General features: G+C 40.5%; 2 protein-coding genes across 14 annotated transcripts in view; both read right to left on the bottom strand.

Moving 5' to 3' along the window:
- The window catches only part of MOCOS (molybdenum cofactor sulfurase), a 563,966-nt gene that overhangs the window by 396,152 nt on the left and 145,533 nt on the right, over positions 1-22,281 (bottom strand). The window lies entirely within an intron of this gene.
- The window catches only part of PTPN3 (protein tyrosine phosphatase non-receptor type 3), a 98,174-nt gene that overhangs the window by 33,833 nt on the left and 42,060 nt on the right, over positions 1-22,281 (bottom strand). For 8 of the 12 annotated variants that reach the window (XM_083583823.1, XM_083583818.1, XM_083583826.1 and 5 more), the window contains exons 2-7: positions 9,845-9,999; positions 6,795-6,902; positions 6,661-6,703; positions 4,260-4,338; positions 3,077-3,121; positions 1,761-1,813 (exon numbers count right to left, since the gene is read on the bottom strand). In XM_083583823.1, the coding sequence (XP_083439949.1) occupies positions 1,761-1,813; positions 3,077-3,121; positions 4,260-4,338; positions 6,661-6,703; positions 6,795-6,902; positions 9,845-9,999 (483 nt within the window). Of the gene's footprint in view, positions 1-322; positions 1,590-1,760; positions 1,814-3,076; positions 3,122-4,259; positions 4,339-6,660; positions 6,704-6,794; positions 6,903-9,844; positions 10,000-22,281 lie in introns of those variants that run through there. The other 4 variants (XM_083583829.1, XM_083583821.1, XM_083583822.1 and 1 more) reach the window with 4 other exon arrangements.

Genomic DNA, 22,281 nt, shown 5'->3' with positions numbered 1-22,281 from the left:
CAGCTGGTTAGCTCAGCTGGTTAGAGTGTGGTGCTGCAACACAAAGGTTGCAAGTTTGGTCCCCATATGGGGCAGTTTCATATTCCTGCAATGCAGGGTCCCTTCCAGCCCTACAATTCTATGAATCTTGTGCAGAGGACTGCACTCTAGGTGACCTTAAGAAAAACCACTCTCTCTCTCAGCCTCTATGCTAAAACCATCAAACTTTTATTACTGATAAGCAAATTTGAATGACATTGACTATGCAGGTGGTGGGGCCTAATTAAACCCGCCAGGCCTCTGAGATGGGACAGACAAGCCTCTTTGGACTAAGCATGCTCACCTTTCCCAATACTGACATTGTATATGACAACAGTTGCAGGAAAGTGTGCTCCCTATTCTTCCTTCACAGCCCAAAAATTGTGGTGGCGGCATTTTTTGGGATATCTTATTAATAACACCTTTTCTGTCACCCTGCACAATAAGTGAAGCAAGTGTTAGAAACAATGAACCAAGGAACTTCCTTGGGTGAACTACAAGGGACCTCATGCAGGCTCTATATTTTATCTATCTTATAGCAAGATGTTGGTGAAGAAATGATACAAGAGAGGTTGCATTGCATATCAGACAGAACTTTGTTTCCATAATTTTAAAGTTATATTACCAACATATAACCAGAGATGATAGGCACCAGGCATTTCCTGAATACAACAGGACCTGAAATCAACTATAACCCATGTCCATTAAAGCTTTCATGATATCTTTCTTCACAAGACACATGTTTAAAATCCTTCAAATGTGTTATATTAAGCTAAATACTGCTCAAAGAGCAGTATTATGGCACCTCAGAGATGGAAAGAATTATTGTTGTGAAAACTCATGGACCAGAGACCCACTTCATGTGAATGTGAAAATCTAAAAACTGCAAACAATGAACCAAATAGGAATGAAATGTAAGATGTGCAGTTTCTGACAATTCTATGTAAGTTTAAAGATATACAAGATAAGGAGAATGACCATTCACAACTACAGTAATAGGTGGTAACACAATTTCCCTATTTATGTAGAGGAAACCACTGGATTATATCCAATTGCAACTCTGACTTACAGAAAGAAAGCCTATGTCCACAAAACAGGGCACCTGAGTATTACTGATCCCCCACTCCCAGTGCAAATTCCAATATCCTTCAAAAATCTGCTCCTGAGAGTTAAAGGACCCTACAAAGCTGCATGGACATGGCAGAAGGCTGTAGTAGAAGGAAAGACAAAAATTGGGTGTCCCACATTGCATAAACTGATCATTTTCCACTAATGCAAAGCTGCCATCACTGGATGAATCCCACTGTCTTGAATAAATAATTTTAATTTTAATTATTGAAGAACTATAACTTTCAGATCAGCAGTAACATCTCCAAGGAAGCTGTATTTTTCCTTCACTTCCCCCTCTTCTTTTTTTGTTAGATATTTTCTCATTATCATTTGTATAAACACAATCTTATTTAGATAGCAGAAATGCTTTACCACCAAACCTGATCTGTTCAGGGAGAACTCCATTCTCAGACAAGCTTTGTAATATTTTCCAAGAATAAGAGCTAAAGATTCCAAAACAGTGATGAGCCTGTTACTCAAGAACAAGTTAGGAAACTACCATATATATATATATATATATATATATATATATATATATATATATATATAATCTGACTGGAGTACAGACCAATAGGGACCAAAGAAATAGTGAAATAGGACCAAATATTTTACTAATATACATCATAACTTACACTGAACTGCATATGATGCAAGTACCACAATTGAATTAACAGGGCATAACAACCTGAAAGGAAAAATTGAAATAGGTTGATAACATTCTGTCTGAACTATAGGTAAATGTCACAGCTCAAACATTATATGCCAATATATTTAGAATGCACTTACACATCCACTAAACATCACAAAATATCTATGACAATTATTGTCATTTGTTATTAAAACTATGGTTTCTAACTTTAAAACTATTACCCCTTCGTCAGGTCAAGGTGTAAAGAGATCTGTTGTTTTCATATACAAAAGCAATTTTATTCATTTTGTTTTTCTCCCATATTTCATGCCTAAAGCACCTTTCAGGCAGCTGAGAGAGACAATACTGTGTGGATGCATCCACAATCTTTACAGCATACCTACCTGGAACACCAGCACATTGTGGTGACACATTTCACAACAACAACCTTAAAAATAGGTAATTATGTTTCACATTTGTTTTGGAAATCGAGAACAAATTTACACTTCTTAAAAACTGGGTAAAGCTATCCAACATATTGAAAATGAAAATTATGAACAGTCAGATGTACCAGTGAAACAGATCTGCTATTGTTTTACTGTCAACATACTAGAAATATGGAATAAAAGTTAACTTATGTTGTAGTTTCATAGGTCCACAAAAGACAACTCTCCCACATGCTGTGCCTATCACGCAAGGTTATTTTACATGAGTAACAGTGCCCTTTGCAGAATGCTTACTTAGGAGAAAATTTGCAATGGGTTAATGAACTTTATATAGTGCCCCCTTTAGCAACTCAGTTATAAGCCTTGTATTGTGAGGAGAATCAGAACTTACAAGGTTAAACAGTTCTGTGCGTCGTCCTTACCTACTGAAGTGTGGCTTATTCACATGTGGGGAATGTTTTTTGTTCTTTGTGTGTGAGTTACTTTCGTTTTCCGCTGACAAACTGGGAGGATGTCTGCTTGATCTCCCGGATGATTTATTTTTGCTATGCTGTACATAAATTCAAGCTTCTTTAGATTAGGAGGAAGCTGGCATGTGGACTGTTATTTATCGCACCTACACAAGGCACACACCACTGCAGCAAAACTCCGCTTGGAGCCAGGGAGTCCAAAGGCTCAGAGGCACAGGGAAGTGTGCTGGACGCAAATCTAACTCAATATGTATACCTTATGAAACTCAATTCCTACAGAAGCTTAAAGGCACTAAATTTTTTGACATTCTTCCTCTTAACACTATGGAGAAGTTTTCTTTTTCTTTTAACCTGGAGTGTTTCAACAGCTAACCAGTCAAACTACTTTAATAAAGATTTCTTACCTTCCTTCCAAAATGTCAGCCTTCAATTGCAGAAAGAATAAATGTCTAAAAAACAAATTGAAAATAGTTGTTACATCTGACTAATCAAGCCTCTTGTGAATCTGTGTAATCTAAACATATTTCCTAATTTACTTTCAGACCCTATAAATATAGAGACAATTAAGATGATTATACACATAAATTCAACATCTGAACGTGTCCGTGAACTGTGACAATGCCTCTGGTGGCATGGATTGCGGGTGGAAAGATAAGTGCATGTAGATACCTTGCTTTTTGTGTCTAGAATGTAGTCTACAGTACAAAAAACAGGAGTCAAATCTGTTGTTCACCCACTTTTGCCTCTGGCACTTCCCATCCTTGGCATATGGCCCTGGGAAGGTTGCCCATGATGAAATGTGGCCCTTAAACTAAAAAAAAGTTCCCTGATCTTAAAACACTAAAAATAACTAAGCTTATACTTCACAAATCCATAATTCTGTGTGGATCTATTTACCTCGCAACGAATATTATTAATGCTCCACTAGAGCACATTCTCCTGAAGACAGGAGTGCCTGGCATGCTCTGGTCCATGGGGTCAGGAAGAGTCGGACACGACTAAACAACAACAACAACAACAAAGAGCACATTCTATCATGCTAGAATGCTCACAATTTATATCCCCTGCTGATAATAATAAACAATATATTCTTATACATTTTTGGAGCACTCTGCACTTCATGGTGCCATTTCAGTTAGATGGATATTGCTAAGGGAGCGTATTATTCCAGCATCCCTGAACGATTTAATCTTACAGGTTCTGCTAAAACCATTTTGTGGTTGGAGCAGAAGCAGCATTTTCCTACATTTGTGAGAAGGATTAATTATTACCTAAACTGAAAACCTAACTCCTGCAACATTTAAAACTAAGAAAAGGCATGCTGAATATAAACAGATCTTGTCTAAATTGACACCGGATGACCAATACACACAGCATTTTGCTACTGTAGTATTTATCTAACTGTGCATATTCTGAGGTTCTTTAACAACCAACTTTAAATTTACAATTATATCATATAGGTGTTTATGTGCCAACCATAGATAAAAGACTGTAAATCTGGTGTTTTACAGCAAATACTAGGATGCGTGAGATGTCAGCAGTTCTTAAAACATAACCACAGAACTTTAGTAAAGAAACAAAGTTTACCTGGTTTGCTCCTGCTGCAGTGTGTTCGGATCAGGTATAAAAAACCTTACTCGAAAATGCAGGCTACAAGGGAAACCACCTAGAATATTTTACAAAATTAAAATCAGTGTACATGATTTCTTCATCTATATTTATTTAGATTAATAAAAATATCATATACAATGACAAATGAAATTACCTTCTAAAACAAACTTAAACAAAAAGTCAATACGTCATTTATGTAAAACCTCAATTCACAGGAACACTTCAATAAAAATGTTAATGTAATTTGATTTTTAAAACCCCCCGAAGGATTAGCTCCAGATTTAGTCATACTTAAGAGCAGACTCACTGAAATCAATGGGATCTAAGATAGTCATAAGTGCCAATAGCTTCAATCTGCATACTCTAACTACACAAGTAGTACATTTTCTGGATTAACTCAAATAATTGTTCTTTCTAGAATAGAGTATAAATTGATTTTGAAGTTTAAAGGTCAAGAAATAATAATATGGAATGTAATTAACTGCAATTAACTTGTAATTAACTTACAAAAGAAAATTTGTTATAAAAATGATGAGAATTTAAGTATATTGAGGTATAAGATCATAAAAATAAAACAAAAATTAAGCAGAAGTAATAAATATTTAAAGAACCGGAAAGGGAAGCTGAGGGAAGTCATGGGGAGGTTTGTATTTTTTGTTTATGTAACAAATGTTACATTGTGTTATTTGATTGAACAGTAAATTGTAAAATCCAATTAATTTTATAGCAAGGGCTCTGAGACGTATTTTGTTTTTATTAAGTAACCAATAAAACTTTTTTTTTTAAAATATATCAGATGACATTGTAACATAAGAGGGTACAATTTTAACTATTCTCACGAATGTGTGAGTTATTTCAGGCTCAAAGAGACCTTAAATCTGTACAGTTATTATTTTTTGTAAAAAAAAATTACTTTAAAATCAATTTATTTTATAACCACAAAAACACGCTCCTTATTTTTAAAACATAACAAGTATGTGGTTAGTCCATTCTACAACAAAATTATGATACACCTGTTAGCTGTGGTTTGCACACTATGGCTTATCAAACCTACAGGGAATAAAACGATAAAAATTCACTTTGAATGGTTGGTGACCCTTTTCTGTGGCACTTAATACAATTTTTATAACTTATTTTGAAAGAGAACACATTAGCTTTATTTTGATGTAAAAATAAGCCCAGTTGAAAAATAAGCGAAACAGGAGGTTTTTTCTAAACTGACACAGAAATTGCATGAGCCTAAATCGGGTGAAAACTGAAATTTTAAAAAAATTCTGCACCCAATTCTGGACCAACAAATCTAAAAAAAATTAATTTGAGATTATCTCATTGGTATCTACACATAATTTTTTTTTGAAGAAAATCTGAGACGTGAGAGCACAGTCGAACATTTAAATCAGGTGCTTTGGCATGGAATGACCCATGAGTCAACAGTCTGAAGCAACAACAACAAAAGCTGCAGCAACAGAAGTATAGTATCCAGATCAAGGGAAGCAATGTTGTTGTTGTTGTTTAGTCATTTAGTCGTGTCCGACTCTTCGTGACCCCATGGACCAGAGCACGCCAGGCACTCCTGTCTTCCACTGCCTCCCGCAGCAATAGTACCACTCTATTCTGCCTTAGACAGACCACACATGGTATACAGTTCTGGGCACCACAATTTAAGAAGGATATTGACAAGCTGGAGCATGGGTAAAAGAGGTTAACCAAAATGATCAAAGGTCTGGAGGTCAAGACAAATGTTTGAGGGAGTTGGGTGTGTTTAGCCTGGAAAAGAGAAGACTGAGAGAAGAAATTATAGTCATCTTCTAATATCTTCTAATATCTTAAGAGCTGTCACATGGAACAAGAAGGCTTGTTTTCTCCTACTCCAGAAGTTGGGACACAAACCAATGGATTCAAGTTACAAGGAAAGAGATTTTGACTAAACATCAGGAATATCTTTTTGACAGTAAGAGCTGTTAGACAGTGGAAAGGACTCCCTTGTGAGGTTACGGGACTGCCTTCATTGGAGGTTTTTAAGCAAAGGTTGGGTGGCCACCTGTCACGGATGCTTTAGCATTGCAAGGGGTTGAACTAGGTTCCTTCCAACTCTACAATTCTATATTTCTATTAACACTTTGAATAATGTGTACAATTCTGGCCAGCACACCTCAGCAAGGATAATATAGAACTGAAGTTCAGAAATAATAGACCAGAATTATTATGGGTCTGAAGCAACTACCCTATGGAGGCAAGGGGCTTTATTTTAGAGAAAAGGCAAAGTGGGGCATGAATTATGCAGCAAGTGGAAAAAGTGGACAGAGAGAATTTTTTCTCCCTCTCTCATTATACCGAGTCATGTGAGATTTTAAAGCAAGAAATTTTAAAGCATTACCTTTTAGCTGTTTCCGAACAAGTTTACCAGATTCAAGCCATCTCTGCAAATATTTTTAAAAAAACAAAGTTAGGAAGCTTTCTGACTGCATTTTTTTTAAAAAAAAAATCTTGAATATGAATATGTTTCCTTACTGCTGAATCTGCTGAGTCTTCACAGTGCTGCAAACCAAAATATTCCTTCTCTGTCACACCCAAGTGATTAAAGGCCAAATCCAACAACACCTGGCCAGTATCTTGTTTCTGCAAAATAAAAGTAAAAGTATTTAGAAAGCTAATCTTTGCCACACAGAGTGCTTTAAAAATGTAGTTTCACTACCATTTACATATAAAAGGGAAATTACTACTAGGAATAAATGGAAGAACTGCTATCATTAAACTGAATGTCAAGCTCTCTTCATAAACAGTTTATAACTCAGCCGCAAGGCAGAGCCTGCTCACTTTCTTACACCAGATTAACTAATTCTCAAACAATTTTTTTTTACCTTTCCAGCAGCATGCTTATGAACACTCCATTCACAAGATAATTTTTTTTGCAGGACTGCCTATATAGCTGAGCCTTCAAAATCCTGTTACATGAAAGGTTCTGGGCACCTGGGATGCAATATTTACTATGACAAGCTATGTAAATTTCCTTAGGACATCCCTAATTTCATTGGAGAAATCCTTTTAATATCCAGAATTTGAGAACTTCTTAAAACATTAAAAGATTAATGTAAGCACCATCCACCCTCTCTCCCTTGATGGGTGTCATGTCCTCTCAAGAGTGTTTTCTTGTGTAAATACAGATAATGGGACTCCAATATTGGAGATTCATCAGAATAAAACAAGGAGATGTCAGACTTACCGTATGTTTATGTTTGTGGCATAAACAAAACAACTATTTGTAGGCTACAGCTGGCTTCATGAGGTGCATTCAGCAGACTGACAAAGTGGGCTTAAATGTGCAGTCTTAAAAATGCCATAATATTCCTCCTAATATTCCATAACATTCCTCCTAAATAACGGGGTTTGGGGGAAGAGGGGAGGTCACAAACCTCTCCAAAGGAGCCTTCCAACGCCTGATTATGTGAACAAGAAACCTGCATAGAGCTAGGCACAGTTCAAAAATGAATATGTACCTGTATTACATATAAACAGAATTGTTTTGAAAAAAAATGCTGTATACAAACACACCTCCTGTAAGCAGACCTATACAATCCGGAGCTCATTAGTTAGCAACCATCTCCTACATGAATACTATGTCTAAAGAATGTGTTTCTTTAAAAAAAATTAAAAATCAACAGGTCAGCATTCAAATAGCCTGAGAGCATATCCAGACATCTTTTTAAATTTTAAGAAGGGAAAGGAAATAATGCTCCAACCAAGTACCATTTCCACACTGCTCTGCCTCCGTTTCTGAAGCATTCTGGCACTCAACAACTCATCTGATGTCCTAAAAGTTCCACAGTAAGTGCTATCATGGGTCCCATTGTGACTCAGGTCCTGTTGCTAAGGATATGCTGGGCTCAGTGATCCTCAGGATCCCTTCAAACTCTACAATTCTATGATTCTAAGGATATATTGGTTTCACATTCTGAGCTTTCTCTCTGATTAGCATATGAACCAGAATAGACTTCTAAGGAACAGAATATGCCATGACAGGATGCTGAGCTCCTTACTACCCAACAATTTTCTCAATTTTAAACAAATCTGCACATTGCATTATAAAGTTGTCACTTGGCAGGTATCTTGGAGAGCCAGTGTGGTGTAGTGGTTAAGAGCGGTAGTCTCGTAATCTGGGGAACTGGGTTCGTGTCTCCGCTCCTCCACATGCAGCTGCTGGGTGACCTTGGGCCAGTCACACTTCTCTGAAGTCTCTCAGCTCCACTCACCTCTGGAGCAACCTCACAGAGTGTTTGTTGTGGGGGAGGAAGGGAAAGGAGAATGTGAGCCGCTTTGAGACTCCTTAAAGGGAGTGAAAAGCGGGATATCAAATCCAAACTCTTCTTCTTCTTCTTGGTCCACGTTCAATACTGAGTGTGTTCAAAGTACTGTCTCTGCAGCAATAACCCCAGAAAAGTACCGTAACAAAAGCAATAACCCCAAGATTCTTAGCACATGGAAATATAATTGTCCCAATGAATTTCAGACATGATTTGCTTTCAGGCTACATGAGACACGTTAATGACAACAGAGGCTGGGAAGTGGACCTTCTAATTTTGAGGAAATAACAGGTGGGAAGGGGACCTTCCATGCATCTCACATTCCTTTCCACAGAAGTGTCCATGGGAAAGAAATATCAGAACCGAACTATCAGACTAGCTGGCATGTTGATATTCCTGGCCTACATACCATTTTCCAACCCAGTTTTGGCACAAATAAGACAGAAGCTTCATTTCAAGGACCTGTCCAAGTTGTCCAGTATAATGCAATACTCTCAATGGTAAAAGCTATAGACATTGCATGATTCAATCACCAGACATTCCCCAAGAGCCAATTACACATGATGTGCTGAATGTACATAAATAAAAAACTGCAGACATTTGCCACTGATAAACTGTCAACCTACATGCACCAAATCCAAAGAAAAAGTTATCAAAATATTTCTTCCATATATGCAGTGCAGTTAGCATTAAAAAAAACACATACCTCAGCTATCTGAACTGATTGTGACCTTTCATCCTTAGATGCTGGCAGGTCTATTGATGTCATTAACCTCTTGAAGCAAGAGATGTGGACTATGCCACTATCACTGGCTACAAGAAGAGAATATTTCACAGCTAAGTTTGAAAGAAACCTGGATTCTAACATGTTCTGTAATGGATGGTATGGCAGTAATTCAGACCATGGGAAACCCAAGGATGTAGTGACCTTTAAAGACTAAGCAGACTTGTTTAAAGTGAGTACGGTATCTTGTCCAGTTTCAATGAATGTTACACCACAACAGATGTTGTATTTGACTGCTTCAAGAAACCATCTATTAAGGATGCTACCATGCCAAAATTGGAAAAGGAAGGAAAACAAAGAGTTTTAGCAGCAGTTTTTCAGAACCAATTTGCTTTTGTGAAGTTGATGTTGTACAGTGAAGGATCAAATATCTGATATGCAACAGTTTCTCAAGTTTCCAAATTGGACCAGAAACCCCAAAACACAGGGGCCCCATGCCTTACAGATATCACACATTTCAAAATCCCAAGACTTACACTAACTTTGAAGCTTTGCATTGAGCCATCCAAAAAGCGGACACTGCAAATGATCTCAGATCGGGTCCGTTCCTTTGGTAGTTCTGATGCTCGAATGTTATTTATTCTCCCACCTAGTGCTCGTAACCGAGAGTTCATAACTGTTGCTGAACAACCTGCAAAGAAAGATGCCAAAGTATATTTTTACATGTAACAGACATATGTTTTTGGTTATATACAAGCTTTCCTTTAAACTGCTTTGAAGTTTTACAGTATATAAATTCGTGCTGCGCCGCCGGAGCACGATTTCTGTTCTCATCCTGATGCAAAGTTCTTAACCCGAGGTACTATTTCTGGGTTAGCAGAGTTTGTAACCTGAAGCATCTGTAACCTGAAGCGTCTGTAACCCAAGGTACCACTGCACTGATTTGATCATTTAGATGGCTATTACATTTTTATAACTTAATTTGAGTTACCAGAATACCGTTTTGTTTTTGTAAAATTTTTGTAAAGCATTTGTAAAGTCATGGGGGAGCATTTTCAAAATACAAGAGCCCTTAATAAATACAACAATTATTGTTCACTAACTCAGCATGCTAACAGTCATTATAACTATACGGACGGTGTTCCCGGGAACATAGTTTCTTTTTCTTAACAGCAAATAACAATCATCCACTTATAAGTAGAAACAAAAGGGTTCACTTTCGCTGCACGACCAAGAAAGGAACCAAACATGTTCCTTTCCCACTAACACTCCCCATATGGGCAGCCCTTGCAACTCTGACCTGGAAATAATATTTTTTCAGATATCAATAGAGAATATTGTAGGTCCTGATCATTTGCAGGTGGTGACTTGCATAAAAAGTCAGGTTTATCAACACAACTGAGGTGTATCATTTTAGATTCTATATTGTCATTACGTAATGCAAACTTTGTTTGAGGGCTGCCATTTTTCTGAGTGCATTAGAGCCAGCAGCATGACTGCTGATAACACTATGGCTAAGATGGGAACTTGTGTAGTGGAAGCCTCTATAGAGTGGTCCTCCAGCGTTATCCAGCTCTCCAGTTGTTGTGAACCATTTCCTCTTCCACTTCACGTGCATGTGGCAGCATTTCACTCCTGTCAAAGTGGAGGGGCTTCCGTTTGGGGTTTCAGCCACTCCATTATATTAGGGGGGGATTTCCAGCAGTCAGTTAGCATTCTATACCCAGTGAGAGTACGTAGTTCTAAAATACCTGGAATTAGGCAAATGTATGTCCATTTGCCCCACCCATTTTTTTAAAAAAAATTAAAAATGGGAGAGCCCAAAATAGAAAAAGGAAAAAAAACAGGGCGCATATTCAGAGGGCACAAAATACAACAAAAACGGGAAATGGGGAGGGAGAACAAATGGAGTGGCTGGCAACCTGAACAGAACTGCCACATTTTGCTATAAGGCCATGCTTGTAACCCTTAATCACATTTTTAAATCACATTGCACTTTCATACAATGACTGCCAATTCACTCATTTCCTTAACTGAAGCCTTGAGGAATTCTATTGCTTCCTTGAGAGAGTGTTGTCACTTGAATAGCAAAGCCATAGTATAAATAAATAAAACAATAATAAGACAGGTTCATATAATAGGACTGCAACATCTCTATTGCCAAGGTGTTTCACCACAGATCAGCTGTTTCAGTGAAAGTTCTTGCCCATGAATAGGGCAAGTAGAATGCATCCAGCATGAATGGAGCTTGTGTATAACTTCCACTATTTTTCATTAAAGAAATGATGCACCTCAGTACAGTCATTGTTACATGCAGTTTGCCTAATAGAACAAGAAGATGGTCCAGGTTCCTTCAACACATTTTATGCTGCTTGCCTGAGATGTACAGACTTAACTAAGTATATATATTTTCTCCCAGGCACCGCTACAGCCTGATTAATGCTCTCTACCTATAGTTAAACTTTAAACAGTGTTGACCATGCTGTGTTGGCTATGCTGTTTATAGTTCATGTGTGAGTGGTGCTTTACACTCTGGTGCAAAGAAGGGCTTTATTTATTCATGAATTATATGCATGCAATGTAGGGATTTTTCAAACTTGTGAAACACTCTCTGCAGTACCATTTTCTTGATTGTCTGTAACTTCTAGTTTCCACAGTTCTTGCAAAAGTCTCTGCTATGAGCCACATCTTAATATTAGCGCCCATTTTAGAAGAGGAAAAGGTAAAGAACCCAGGGACGGTTAAGTCCAGTCAAAGGCAACTTCATCTTGCTTCAGGCCAAGGAAGCAGACGTTGGTCCAGAGACAGCTTTCTGGGTCATGTGGGCAGCATGACTAAACTGCTTTGGCACAGGGGAACATCATGACAGACACCACAGTGCACAGAAACATCATTTACTTTCCTACCGCAGTGGTACCTATTTATCAACTTGTACTGGTATGCTTTTGAAATGCTAGGTTGGCAGAAGCTGGGAAAGAGCCACGAGAGCTCACCCTGTCACAGAGATTCGAACTGCCAACCTTCTGATCAGCAAGCCCAAGAGGCTCAGTGGTTTAGATCACAGTGCCACCCACGTCTCTTTACCATTTATCTTTACTGTTTTAGTACTTTCTGCTTTCAAGGAGATGCTGACTCTTAACAATAGAGCACCATCTTGGAATTCTGAGTTCTTTAGACTTTGAGATGGCATCTTGCCACATGAAATCTCATATTTATAGCATGGTTTTTGTGCTGATCACACTTCTGCCTGTCTGTCCAAATCAGTGTTCCATTACCACTAAATAAAAGGGTTCACAGTACAGAACTTAAAACATGGGGAAGTGAGGGACAGATTGTTTCCCTCTGAACTAGAATCATAGAATCATAGAGTTGGAAGAGACCACAAGGGCCATCGAGTCCAACCCCCTGCCAAGCAGGAAACACCATCAGAGCACTCCTGACATATGGTTGTCAAGCCCCTGCTTAAAGACCTCCAAAGAAGGAGACTCCACCACACTCCTTGGCAGCAAATTCCACTGTCGAACAGCTCTTACTGTCAGGAAGTTCTTCCTAATGTTTAGGTGGAATCTTCTTTCTTGTAGTTTGGATCCATTGCTCTGTGTCCGCTTCTCTGGAGCAGCAGAAAACAACCTTTCTCCCTCCTCTGTGTGACATCCTTTTATATATTTGAACATGGCTATCATATCACCCCTTAACCTCCTCTTCTCCAGGCTAAACATGCCCAGCTCCCTTAGCCGTTCCTCATAAGGCATCGTTTCCAGGCCTTTGACCATTTTGGTTGCCCTCCTCTGGAGGGCAACTCCTCTGTTATCTAAAGAACTGGGAACAAAAATCTGTTATCCCCAATAATATTGTTCTAGTATCTTTAGATAATACTAAAGGAAATAATTTTAAGAACAAATGGAGAAGGAAGAAAGACATTCAATTCCAAAGTCTTTTGGACATCCCCCCCCCCTCCCCAGAACTAGTTAAAGAGTGTAACTATCAGATTCTACTCCCTTGATTCACGTGTCACAGTAAGGCAAACTATGACTTACCAGGATTGCACAAATGTAAAGGCTCCCAAAGAGGAGAGTGCAGCTGCTGTGTCCCTCCCCAGTCTTTATCCCTGTACTGTGCTGTACTAAGCCAAGGTTTGGCTTAGAATATCAGCCAAAGCTAGGCTTGTGGTTAAAGCTCTCTCCTCAAAGATCACAAGCTGTAGCCAACCTTCATTGCAACCAATTTTGAATCCACTTTCCTCCATAGCCAATTTAAACACCCAAAAGTTCTTAAAGCTGCACTTCTGTCTCTCTCACACCCAATGGAAAGAGACTAAGAAATGCTTTAAGTGGAACATTTTGAATCAGTCTTAAGGATCAACCTATTAAAAGCAGGTGCTAAAGATACATACTACGTGAAAAGTTACATTAACAAATCTGTGTCCAAAACCTCATGACCACAACAAATGTCCTACTATTATAATCCACCAATGAGTTCACTTCTTTGTTACAGGGGCTCCAGGCCAGACTCACTTATGCACCTCTCTTTACATAGATGGTGGTGGCTTGGATATATAAGCATCCATAGTCAGAAAACTGAACATGTTATACTTAAATTTTCCATTGTGAATTAATTACCTTATAGCATGTTTTCACTATCATTCATTTTTATTTGCTTCAAAATAAAGTCTATGTGAAGCTTTTAACCTGGACACTAATGGGAATGATTAGAGACAGTCAAAAGCAATCAACTCTCAGTATTTTATTGTTTTTCTTATTGCAATGTGTGTGTGTTTTTACTGGCAACTAAAATATTTACTTCTCCATAATTAATTTTTGCATGCTGAAGTGATTCCTGAAGAATGTGGGCTCCGTGCCAAGTTGACAAGCTGTGTAAATTAATCTCACACAATGGCAAGGCGCATGGATTATTCCTCATGGTCCAAGTGTTATGTTTCAAGAGGCAACTCTGCTGCACTGAACATTTAGTAGAACTACTTGCTCATGGGAGGAGGGGGAAGGTAAATTAGGAACAATATAATTTTCTGCACCTTCCATTATAGAGAGCAAAACTACCGATACTCACTTTACAGCTACCGCTATTAACTTTGATTTCTTTAATCTCACTGAACTGGTAAACACTGATATCTTCTTCAAGAAGGATAGGTACTTCAGTGTGAAAATGCTACCTAGGATAGCAATGGGAAATTTTTTTGTTTGGTTCACATCTAAATAAAAATCTAGGTAATATACACTTCCTGAAACAATATGTGAACCAAAACCTAGGTATCCTTCAAAACGGAAATCCTTTGAAGTCCCCCAACCCAAATGAATGTGTACAAAGTATGTACCGTATTTTTCGCACCATAGGACGCACCGGACAATAGGACGCACCTTGTTTTAGAGGGGGGAGAACAAGGGAAAAAAATTATTCCGCTCTCTGCCCAGCGCCCCTTCAGCGAAGTGGCAGGAGGCGCTGCGCAGAGAGTGGGAGAATTTTCCCCCTCTTTTTTTCCCGCTCTAAAACAAGGTACCGTTTAAGGTGCGTTCAGGCGGCTACCTTGGAAGCCTGGAGAGCGAGAGGGGTCGGTGCGCACCGACCCCTCTCGCTCTCCAGGCTTCAGGTTCCTTTCGACCTGCTCTTTGGGGCTGGCGGGGGGAAGCCCACCACAAGCCCCAAAGAGCAGGTCAGGGAGCAGCGGAAAGGCGCAGCGGAGAGGCTGCTGCCATAGTCACGCGTCACTTCTCCAGCCAGGAGAGGGTCGCGGGGGGCTGCTTTAGCCCCCCGCGCGCTCTTCCGGGTGGAGAGGTGACGCGCGCCTATGGAGGCTCCTGCCATAGGCGCGCGTCACCTCTCCAGCCGGGAGAGGGTCGCGGGGGGCTGCTTTAGCCCTGCGCGCGCTCTCCCGGGTGGAGAGGTGACGCGCGCCTATGGAGGCTCCTGCCATAGGCGCGCGTCACCTCTCCAGCCGGGAGAGGGTCGCGGGGGGCTGCTTTAGCCCCGCGCGCGCTCTCCCGGGTGGAGAGGTGACGCGCGCCTATGGAGGCTCCTGCCATAGGCGCGCGTCACCTCTCCAGCCGGGAGAGGGTCGCAGGGCTATGGCGTCTTCGCTCCATAGGACGCACACACATTTCCCCTTCATTTTTGAAGGGGAAAAAGTGCGTCCTATAGAGCGAAAAATACGGTATATTAGGGAAACAAGTGCATAAAAATGACAGCCAGTGAGTGTAGTGGTTAGGGTGTGAGACTAAATCCCCACTCATGAAGCTCGCTGAGTAACCTTGGGCCAAACACTGCCTCTCATCCTAACCTACCTCACAGGGTTGCTGTGCTAATTAATGAGGAGGGAGAGAACTATGTATACCACCTCTGGAAAAAGAGCAACCCGTCTCAGCAGTGGAGGCACATCACATAATCTGAATCTGTCAGGCAGTGATGTTCTGCTTTGCTTTTTGACTGATGTGGTTACTTTTGGATGTTCTTGAGCGGGCACAGTGAGTGGCTGTGGCAGCAGTAGCAGTGCAGGTGGCCACAACAGTCCTAAGACTTTGGGGGCTGATAAGGGCAGCCCACACAGATCTGCAGCCAGCAGGAATTCACATGCCATTGCCTATTTTGTTCTCTTGGGCTCCAATGGTAGTAGAAGGTTCATTGAAGGTGACATCGGCACCCTGGAGTATGGGAGGTTCTGTTACCTGGACAGAAAGTAACAGTGGTGCGTTATCTGCAAGCAACTCTGAGGGCCTTGCTCTGTCTTCTCTTTAGTATTTTCACCAGGTATGCTACTTGGGAGTTTTTAGAGCTGGTATGGGGTGAAGCACAACATTCTGGACAGATCTGGACAGATCATGGTTCCTTTGCAGGTAGAAGGATAGGCCTGGGTTCTGGGGACACTGAGGGTTAAAGGTCCTCCTAGTTACGGATTGTCATTTGCTTCAAGTGACCAAATCTGAGGGAATAAGTAGATGAATTCACTCTTACATATAGGGTGCTTACCACTAAACGGAGGAACGCTAAGCCGTGCAAGATTCATGGCAAGGAGGAACTAGGATAATTGTTATGATGTATTATTTGGGAGGGTGCAGACACAGTTGTGGAGTGGGCCCCTTTGGTAAAGTATTTAGATGCTATTCACAGAGCTTACTGTTCACATTAGCTTGACAAGGGGGCAGCATCCCATTTGCAGATCTTTGCTGAGGTCTGTAGGGATTGCCTTGACTGAATGATCATCAAGAAGTATCTGGAAGAGAGTCCTTTATTAAGCACTCTGTGCAGTTTCCTCTTGAACAGTTTGAATTCACTGGAGTTTTCTGCAGTATAGTGTCTGCACTGGGCTACTTCTTGGGAGCTTTGCCTCTCATTCTTTCTGAATTGGGGTTGCTGCTATGGCTGCAAAGAGGATGCAAAGAGAGGATGCAATGGCAGCTGGCATTCTGGGGCATATCAGATGTGCATGCACCCTGGTGACTCGACTAGCAGTAAGGGCTACTGTCCTTTTCCTGTAACTGGTAGACCATTGGCGAAGGAGCAGCCAGGTTATAATCCAATGGGTGATGTTGTTTGGCACTAGGTAAGGGGGAGTTTGAATAGTTGCCTCACCTGACCTGACTGCATGGTCCAGGAGGCAGCAAGAGGCTGGCACTCCCTCCTCAACAGCTCAGTACCAAGTCCAAGGTAGTTTGGGGACTCTCCTTCATCACCCTTTCTGGGTTGTGCAATTGCTAGTACCATTGTGTTGGATTTGAACAGTGGATTTGAGTGAAATTCAGAAATTGCTGAATTCCAAAAAAGTGGTGCCTGGTGAATTACCTGAGAAATGAAAAATATCTCCGTGGCACACTTTCTCAGAAATCTCAAGAACGATAGGCCTCAATAAACACAGCACAGCACACCATTGCGCACCCACATGGCCCCACAGTATGCCAACATCTTCATGGCAGATTTAGAACAACGTTTCCTAAACTCCTACCCACTCAAACCTCTCTTGTACCTATGACACATTGATGATATTTTTATTATCTGGAACATGGTCAACAGACCCTGGACACCTTCCACCAGGCATTCAATGACTTTCACCCCACCATCAACCTAACAATGAACCAATCTATGCAAGAAATACATTTTTTGGACAATACTATAAAAATACAGGATGGGTGTATAGACACCACCTTATACCGTGAACCAACTGACTGACAAACATATCTACACGCTTCTAGCTACCATCCCAAACATACGAAACAATCCATTGTACATAGCCAGGCCCTACATTACAGCCGCATCTGTTCCAACTCTACAGACAGAGACTCTCACCTAAGAGATCTACGGCAAACCTTTTTAGAACTAAAATATCTGCCTGATGAAGTTAACAGATCAACAGAGCCAGACTGATATCCAGAGAGAACTTGCTGCAAGACAGACCCAAAAAAGAAAGTAACAGAATACCGCTATTAATCACATACAGCTCCCAAGTTAAAACAGTTCAATGCATCATCAGAGATCTACAACCTCTCCTAGGCAATGAGAGTTCTGTTTCTCAAGCTCTGGGAGGAAGACCTTACATTGCTTACAGACAGACACCCAATCTTAAACAACTCCTCACCCACAATAATACAACAACCAGACTTAACATGGACACTGGTACCAGAGCCTGCAATAAACCCAGATGCCAACTTTGCTGCCACATACACCCAGACAACACCGTTACTGGCCCCAACAACATCAAACATACCATCTCAGGGCTATTTAATTGCTCATCTTCTAACATTGTGTATGCCATCAAATGCCAACAGTGCCCTTCAGCCCTCTATATTGGACAAACAGGCCAAACACTACGCCAAAGGATAAACGGACATAAATCTGATATCAGGAATCACAAGACAGAGAAACCAGTAGGAGAACACTTCAATCTCCCAGGACATTCTATACAAGGTCTCAAAGTAGCTGTCTTATTTCAAAAGAATTTCAGAAATAGACTGAAAAGAGAAGTTGCTGAATTGCAACTTATTACCAAACTTAAAACCATGGAGAGACCTGGTCTGAATAGAGACATTGGATCCTTATCTCATTATACATGATAAAGCTATTTTTAGTCATCTCACCCCTTGCTTTTTCCTGTAAGACCAACTGCAGTCATTAACAGTTGTCAACAGGTTTACCACACCTATCAGCCAATCACCCATTCACACCGCCCTTCTGAGTCTGGTGACTTCTGTTTCAGTGTATCTGAAGAAGTGTGCATGCACACAAAAGCTCATACCAATAACAAACTCAGCTGGACTCTAAGGTGCTACTGGAAGGATTTTGTTTGTTTGTTTGTTAAGACATTTTCTGATAGCTAACTTCTGGTTTCGAAATGGCAGCCCCAGCAGGTGGTGAATGTTTACATATTTTACAAATAGATACTACAGTCTTCGCTTTTAACTTTCCAGATGAGAAGAAATGAAAAGTTGAGCAAATAGGAACAGATAATTTTGCAGGTATTAACAATACATGATAATTCTATACATGTAATTCTGAAAGTACATATCTGTACAGTGGTACCTCCGGTTACAAACCGTCCTCCTTATGCATGCTTCAGGTAACGAGTTCCACTAACCCAGAAGTAGATGCCTCTAGTTGTGACCACTGCCCTGGGATGCGAGCAGAAGTCACACGCCGGCGGCATGGCGACAGAGGGAGACCCATTAGCAAAAGTGTGCCTCATGTTAAGAACAGTTTGGGGTTAAGAACAGACCTCCAGAACAAATTAAGTTCATAACCGGAGGTACCACTGTACTCAGAAATAGATAAATAAAAGAATGTGGTACAAAACTTGATTTCAAGTAGTGAACAAAGCCTAAATAAAATATTCAGACAATATCATTATGCCAGCAGTGTTAGAATGACTATAGATTCAGTAGCAAGGCAGGCTCTCTTATGAGCAGTTCCATGAGAGGGCTTACCCTTGTGTTAAAAACACTTGTAAACATAGCACTCTGGAACAAGCATTACTTCAACCAGGATATATGAGAATCAAAAAGCTAAGTGGCTAGACCTTCTTCATGCAGGCTGTTATTATCTGCTGCCAAGGTATACACTGGCTTTGATCATCCTAGAGCTGTTTTACGGTTGAACCAGTAATTCACATTTCACTCCTTCAAAATTCAATCCACCCACCCTTGTCTGGTAAACAGAAAGTCAATATAAAAACCACTGCATTCTAATGAACAAAGTGAATTGACTGTGCTTATTTTTAATTATATCATACAAAGGTAAGTTTACCTCAGTCTTGCCAACACACCCACAAAAATTACATGGATGCTATGAGACGGCTCTACCCTTCTTGCCCATTGCATTTCAGTGCTGGGCACTGAGGAGGGTGCTTCCTTCCTCTCATGGCCCATTTGGTTACTATTTTGTGCACAGAAGAGGGATGGAGCATCACCTACTGCAACCAGGCAAGTGCTTAAATATGACGTTTATTTATCTGTTTGCTCAAAAACTGTTGATAATTTACACAAGATAATACCACCAAGGCAACCATCAAGGCAAACACTAAACGTCCATAAAAATGGCAAAAGTAGTTTCTTTCCCAAATAGGTTTTATCTTAAACAATAGCAAACACAGTAAATAAAGAGTTCACTTGTAATATATCAGTGGTTCAGTAACCAAATGGGTTATTACAAGGTGGCTTAAATCAGACTATGACTACCTGGAGTACATCAACACACCATCTAAGATTAGAAGAGAATGATAAAAAAAGAACTGTTGCAGCCCTGGAATCCATTTGGATCCAAGGCTGCCTGAGAAACAGATGTTCAGATCTTCAGCAAGAGGCTTTGCTTCATATCCTGCCACCATCAGAAGTGCAACATGAGACAAGGTCGGGGGGGGGCACTAGGGGCGCATCAGAAGATGGCTGATAATAACATCTCTCTGACCCACACGAGGTAATTTGGAGGCTGTGATGGGAGTAAATAGCCTCCCTACCCCCCCAGGATTGTGGGGGAGGACTGCCCTTGCCTGCTGTGCCCTATACCACCCCCGAATTTGTGGGGATGGGGGCACCAGGCACAATGCCCTCCTGTGGGATTGTGGCGCTCCTGGATGCCGTCTCTGATCCACGCCACTAGCTGCAAGAACTTCAAAAGAAACAATTTGGATGAAGCGAATGCACATATTTCAAGGAAGGAGGGGGAGTAAAGACTGCTAACAGAAGAGAGCTCTGATAAAACAAGACGAGTTGGAGGAACAAGTATAAATCATGAGAAGATACGCCAAGACTCGGTATGGCAAAGGGACTGATGGGGGAGGGGAAAAAAACCTTCCCTTTCTTTCTTTTATGTGATTAAACAAGAATCCCCCCCCCCGCCCTCACAAGTCAGAAATGTCGTTTTAAGGACTTAAGCTGTGGATTTAAGTCTGTGTGGAGATAAACTTTCGAACCAAAGCATGTTTTAAGAAGAGCGTGGAATGTATAAGGGCTTTGGAATGACGCAGTTAAAAGTACCATCGCCATATTGGGAAGTTCTGTCGGAGGACTTAAGTCTGGGAGGAGAAATAGAGAAATAGAGCTGTTTTTATATTGTGGGTGAAACTCCTCAGAGGGACTTAAGAGCGACAGTTCTGTAGTTAATGATGGAAAGAGCGATGTTATCTATGAAGGCGATGATATATGGAAACCATCTCGATTTGAGGATTGGAAGAACGGAAAAATTCACACAGGATTATTATTGGTGTTTATCGGAGGAAAAAAGAGAAAATATATGAACAAGATGTGATGTGGAAACAGCAAGATAAGACTGGATAGAATTATGAACTTTGTTTGGACTGATTTGGACTGATTTGGACATTAACGCAGTAGCAAGAAGATGATCAGAATCCCCCTTTGGATCTTGAAATATGGGTCCCCTCAACAAAATTTAAAATTCGGCTTTGTAATTCGGAATTTATGTGATGTGATTTGATTTGATTGGCCGGTTAATAAAAATTATTTTAAAAACAAAACAAAACATGAGACAAGGTCTTCGCAGTCGCAGTGCCCAAACCAATGGTGGACAGACTGCAGCCTATGTGGCCCACCAGTTCTCCTCATTTGGCCTGATCACCAATCTAATCCTTAAATGTATGTGAAAAATATCACAGGAATGGAAGCAAAACATTATAGGAATATATCACCTGCTTATGGCCCCTAGCACCACAGCAGACTTGCCTACGTGTTATACATATACCTCATTATGCCTTTGAACCATATTCAGTAAATGACACTACCCACAGCTTACATGCACCCTTCTTGCCTCTGTCTCTCTCACCTATTTTATTTTTCTCTCACCCCACCCATGATCTAAATTTAGACTGCATGGGCACAAACCTGTATTTTTGCTTACATGTGTGTTATGCCCCTAAAGGTATTGTATGAAAATTGCAATCCGTAACACCCAGTTTCTAACTTTCTGTCACATATGAGTGTGATCAAACAGAAGCAGAATTCATTGCCAACTGGTACAATCACCAGGGGCAGATTTAGCACCACTCCAAACAGCTTGTGCCCACATACTTTTTGCATATAAAAGTTAATGCTTATAGAAAGGAGAATAAAGGACTGAATTTGAAGACAATGAGTGTCCCAGCCCTCAGTAAAATAAAACCTGGAGTGGTTATATGTTCAAACCAAGCACTCAATTGCATGCAGAAGCCTTGTGCTCTGTTGACTTGCTGCACTTTTAAATGTTCAAAAACTTTAAAAAATGATAGTGAAGTAAAACATATACACACACCGAACCACAGGCTTGAGGAATATATGAACATCAGCGATACACTGCAACATTTTGTTATCGGGCTTGTTTATACAAACACCTCTACAGGAAGAGGCGTGTCATTGTTCATGTAGCCAAAACAGACCACCCTTGCACATGAAGGAGTTATCAGCTACAGTGGTGCCTCGCAAGACGAAATTAATCCGTTCTCTTCGTCTTGCGGTTTTTTCGTCTTGCGAAGCACGGTTATTAGCGG

This window comes from Podarcis filfolensis (assembly GCF_964270895.1).
Source record: "Podarcis filfolensis genome assembly, chromosome: 13".
Classification (NCBI taxonomy): domain Eukaryota; kingdom Metazoa; phylum Chordata; class Lepidosauria; order Squamata; family Lacertidae; genus Podarcis; species Podarcis filfolensis.
Note: the sequence above shows the minus strand (reverse complement) of the source record. Positions and strands in the feature narration are given on the sequence as shown.